This window comes from Primulina eburnea, chromosome 5 (genome assembly GCF_022965805.1).
Source record: "Primulina eburnea isolate SZY01 chromosome 5, ASM2296580v1, whole genome shotgun sequence".
NCBI classification, from domain to species: Eukaryota; Viridiplantae; Streptophyta; class Magnoliopsida; order Lamiales; family Gesneriaceae; genus Primulina; species Primulina eburnea.
Window position 1 is genome coordinate 15,788,974 of NC_133105.1, and position 5,579 is coordinate 15,794,552.

The window sequence follows — 5,579 nt, forward strand, 5'->3', positions numbered from 1 at the left end:
AAAGCAAAAATTTGACCCACATTTTCGAGCAAAGATCCAATAAATCTCAAAAGAATTGAGTTAGAGCCCGGGTCCCCACATATGATAAGGGGAAAACCTTTGAATTGTATCACTTATTTTTGGGGTGATGAACATTGATAGTCATGGGTATCATGTATTTTGTAGAAAATATATCACATTTTGGTGGTGAATTTTGGTTATATGGTGACGATATGTTGTGAATTGTTATGTGAAAAGTTTGAAAATCCTTTATGTAAATAGCATTTAGTTTTTCCCCTTTACAATAAAAGGCTTCCGCATATGTTATCTCTTTAAATTTAAATGTCATGGGAGTGGGTTGTTTCAATTGATATCAGAGCAAAAGTTCTTTGGACTATATATGACTTCTTCTACCTAGGACAATCCGGTATGTTTTCGATCCTGCATCTATTGATTTTAACATTGAAAGTTGATTCTATTTATTGCCATTGAGAAAGAATATTGAAGGGGATGATAGGACCTCTCCTATTGATAAGACTGCCAGGGTTGTTAACGAATTTAGTAAATTATTGCAAGATCAAGCGAAGGTTCATAGTGAACAAATTCAACAGCTATTTCATGCACACCTCGACCCAGGGTCGTGATCGTGGAAGAGGCCAAGGCACAACTGAAAGTTTTGATAATGGTGCATATGATTGTTTAAGACGTATGAACCCTTTATATTCTACTGGTGGCCCTGATCCATTAGTGGATTTTGAATGGGTCAAATCATTGTAGGCCATATTCGATTACTTGAAGTTCACCGACCAGTATAAGATAAGTTGTGATGTGTTTATGTTGGTCAAAGCGGCTCGTATCTGGTGGGAAGCCACCAAGGTCACAGTTAATGTTCGAGAATTAAAGTGGGACGAGTTCAAGGAATTATTCTTTGCCAAAGATTTTTCAAGAGAGGTCAAGGCCAAGAAGGTGAAGGAATTTCTTGAATTGAAGCAAGATGCTATGTCTATCGCTGAGTATACCTTGAAGTTCGAAGAAGGATGTGTTTTTATTCCTTTTATTGCTGAAAATGACAAAGATAAGGGAGAACACTTCCTTTATGGTTTGAAGTCAGAGATTCGAAGAGATGTCCATATGTCAAAGGTGATCACCTACTAAGACATTGTTGAGAGATCCTTACTTGCCGAACATGATGAACAAGAAATTATGAAGGAACGACAGTTAAGGAGGAAAGCTTTTCAAGCTAGAGGGCAAGGGACAAGTACTAAAGTGCGAGGTGGCCACAAAAGAAAAGGCAAGATGGAGCATCGCTATAAGCCTTCTTAGCCTTCATCAGATACGGAGCGACCTGTGTGTCCTAAGTGTGGCAAGCCACACAAAGGTGAATGTTTGGTTGGTAATGGTCGATGTTTTAGAAGCAAGGAAATGGGGCACACAGCACAGAAATGTCCTCTTTCTTCGAATCAAGGAAGAGTTCAAGGAAGGATTTTTGCAATGACCAAAGAAAGTGCTAATCCTGATTCTTCAGTGATATCAGGTAATATTTAATCTTCGACAAGAAATCACTTACATTAATTGATACTGGTGCGACACACTCTTTTATGTCTAAAGTTTTCATGCATTCTTTGTCTGTTGAACCTACTGTTATGCCATTATACTTCAATATTGTGTTTCCATCTAGAGATGAAATTTTTCCTACTAGTATCATTAAAGCTTGTGTTCAAATGAGTACGAGATTATTGTTTGTTGATCTTATTGTTATTCTGATGGTAGCAATTGATGTTATATTGGGTATGGATTGGTTATCTGCTTATCATGCGGTGATTGACTGTGTGTGCAAGACAGTGAAGTTTTTAGCCGATGACCATGAGAATGATGTATTTGTTGGTCTAGGCTTTTCGATGAGTATTCCTATTATTTCTTGTCTAAAAGCTACTAAATTGTTGCATAAAGGTTGAATTGGCTTTCTTGCTTAAGAGTTGGATGTGCGGAAGTAATATGCAATTACAGAATATTGATGTGGTTCAAGATTATCCTGACGTATTTGCAGATGATGTGCCTGGATTACCACCTGATCGAGAGATGGAGTTTGTTATTGATTTAATTCAAGGTACAGCTCCAATATCTAAGGCTACGTACAGAATGGCTCCGACTGAGATAAAAGAATTGAAGATTCAATTATAGGAGCTATTAGATAAAGGTTTTATCCGGCCTAGTTCATGGCCATGGGGAGCTCCGGTTTTATTCGTGAAAAAGAAGGATGGATCGTTGAGATTATGCATTGATTATCAAGAACTCAACAAGGTAACTATTAAGAACAATTATCCTTTGCCACGTATTGATGATCTTTTTGATCAATTGCAAGGATTCACCGTGTTTTCTAAAATCGATCTTCGATCCAGATATCATCAATTGAAGGTAAAAATGGAGGACATACCAAAGACTACTTTCAGAACGAGGTATGCCCATTATGAATTTTTGGTGATGTCGTTTGGACTAACCAATGCTCCTTCAATTTTAATGGATTTAATGAATCTTATCTTTAAGCCGTATTTGGATAGTTTTGTCATTGTTTTTATTGATGACATCTTGATCTACTCAAAGACACGAGAACTTCATTGTGAGCATTTAAGGATTGTGTTGCAGTTGTTGAGGGATAAGCAATTGTATGCCAAGTTAAAGAAATGTGAGTTCTGGTTGGATCAGGCGGCATTTTTGGGCCACATTGTTTCGAAAGAAGGGATTTCGGTTGATCCATCCAAGATTGAAGCCATTAAGCAATGGTCATTCCAAAGACTGTGTCAGAGGTTAGAAGTTTTCTTGGTTATGCAGGGTATTACATAATATTCATAGCAGATTTTTTGAAGATCGCATTGCCATTGACGAGTTTGACACGAAAGGCCACCAATTTTGAATGGACCATATAATGCCAACAAGCATTTGAAACATTGAAAGATAAGTTAACTTCTGCCCCTGTACTAGTACTCCCTTGTGGTATTGAAGATTTTGTTGTGTATACAGATGCTTCAAAGTAGGGGTTAGGTGCCGTATTGATGCAAGGTGAGAAAGTGATAGCATATACTTCTCATCAGTTGAAGGAATACGAGAAGAATTATCCCACTCAAGATTTGGAGTTGGCGGCCGTGGTTTTTGCTTTAAATATTTGGCGGCATTATCTATATGGTGAGAAATGTGAAATATTTACGGATCATAAAAGTTTGAGTTATTTGTTTTCGCAGAAGGAATTGAATATGCGGCAGTGGAGATGGTTGGAACTTGTGAAAGACAATGATTGCACCATTAGCTATCATCCTGGTAAAGCTAATGTGGTTGCGGATGCTTTGAGTCGCAAGTCGAGTTCTTTATTGGGATCTATGATTTCTAAACCTTTGTTGCTGGATTTGCAAATAAATGAGATCAAATTGGTATCTCTAGGTACAGTGGCTCGATTATCTACACTGGTTCTCAACTCAACCTTATTTGATCGAATTTTGAAGGAACAACAGCTGGACACTCAATTATTAGAGTTGAAGAGGAAAAATGATCTGATAGGAGTTTCTGAATTTGGGTTGAATCGTGATAGTTTATTGACCTTTTGAGGAAGAATATGTGTTCCTATGGGTGATGACATTCGAAAAGATGTACTTCTTGAAGCTCATACAGCGCCATATTCTGTACATCCTGGTAGTACCAAGATGTATCAAGATCTTCGACGTCTTTACTGGTGGCCAGGTATGAAGAAAGATATCATGTTATTTATTTCTAAATGCTAACATGTCAGCAGGTTAAGATTGAGCACCAGAGACCGGCGGGATTGTTGCAATCCTTACCTATACCGCAATGGAAGTGGGAGCACATAACTATGGATTTTGTTGTTGGGTTGCCAATGATTCAAAAAGGCTTCAATTATATTTGGGTTATTGTGGATCGATTGACCAAGTCATCACATTTTCTTCCTGTCAAGACGACATATTCTATGAATCAATATGTTGAGACGTTTATTCAAGAAATTGTGAGGCTTCATGGGATACCGGTATCGATAGTTTCAGATCGTGATCCAAGGGTTACATCTGAGTTCTGGAAGAGTTTACATCGAGCCTCGGGAACGAAATTGGCTTTTAGTACCGCATACCATCCTCAAAGCGACGGTCAATCAGAAAGGGTTATCCAAATTCTTGAAGATATGCTAAGGGCTTGTACTAATGATTTCCCGGGAAGTTGGGATTCCAAGTTGCTTTTGGTGGAGTTCACGTATAATAACAGCTACCAGTCTTCTATTGGCATGGCACCTTATGAAGCTTTATATGGAAGAAAGTGCTGATCTCTTTTGTTTTGGGAAGATAAAGGTGAAAGGAAGATGTTGGGCCCAGAGTTGGTTCAACAAACAGCAGATGTTGTGGCATTGATCCAAGAAAGAATGAGGACCGCTCAGTCTCGACAGAAGAGTTATGCCAATGTTCGACGACGACATTTAGCATTCGAGGTTGGTGATCATGTATTTATTAAGATAGCTCCTCTCAAGGGAGTTATGCGATTTGGCAAGAAAGGTAAGTTAAGTCCTCGATATATTTGGCCATTTGAGATTTTTGACAAGATTGGAGACTGAGCCTATCGTTTTGCATTTCCACCTGACTTTGATTGAGTTCATAATGTCTTCCATGTTTCCATGCTACGTAAGTACCTTTCTAATCCATCTCATGTTCTTCATTATGAGTCATTGGATCTTTTACCTAACCTAAGCTATGAGGAAATGCCGGTTCAAATTCTTGATCGCAAAGTTAAAGTGTTGAGAAACAAAGAAATTGGCCTTGTCAAAGTTCCTTGGGGGAATCAAGTGATTGAAGAGGCTACGTGGGAACCGAAAGAGGAGATGAAACATCGTTATCCAAATTTATTCGACGGTAAGAAAATTTCGAGGACGAAATTTTATAAGGAGGGGAGATTGTGATATCCCGAAATTTTATCATCTTATTGTTGATGGTGTAATTTATGATTTATTATGGTAAGGTATGGTAATGGATATTTTATATGGTTTTGGTGGTTGAGTTTATGTGGAATGGTCATTGATTATGTTTATGTTTAGTGGAATGGTTAAAATATGATCATTGTTTATGGTTATTGTTTTGGTATTATGTTCATATTTGTTGATGGTTATGGAGGGGAATGAGTTCATTGATGGTTGTTGGATGGTTTGAGTTTGTGTTGGTATTGGATTTGGTGGAGGTTTTGGAGTGGATGCTTTGATGACTATAGTTTTTAGAAGATTGGAGTGCAGAAATTGTATGAAAAATATGGCAGTAGTTGTTATTTTTAGCATAATGTTTTGTATATTGATCCAATTGATGTGAGGCTACTTCCATTAGAAAGATAAGATATAAGGCTATAACTTTCATATCTTGAGTTTTGTTCAAATCATTATGGAAGACGAGCCAAAAGCGGCCTGAAATGTGACGTGTGTATCGTTGTTCCTGTACTGATACATGTTGGGAGAATGAACATAACTTTTTACTCAGACCTTTAAATGACATGAAACTGATTGGAGATGCACGAAAACACATAGGGCTACAACGTTCATGTTGACCACTTTTGCAAATTCGGAAGCT

General features: G+C 37.8%; 1 protein-coding gene across 1 annotated transcript; it reads left to right on the forward strand.

Annotated features, from left to right (window-relative positions):
• Positions 1-813: 813 nt before the first annotated feature.
• On the forward strand, positions 814-2,820 carry LOC140831396 (uncharacterized). The gene is made up of 6 exons (XM_073195150.1): positions 814-1,085; positions 1,392-1,513; positions 1,588-1,853; positions 1,930-2,086; positions 2,342-2,435; positions 2,538-2,820. Exons 1-6 carry the CDS (start codon positions 814-816, stop codon positions 2,818-2,820), a joined length of 1,194 nt encoding a protein of 397 aa, XP_073051251.1.
• The last annotated feature ends 2,759 nt before the right edge of the window (positions 2,821-5,579 follow it).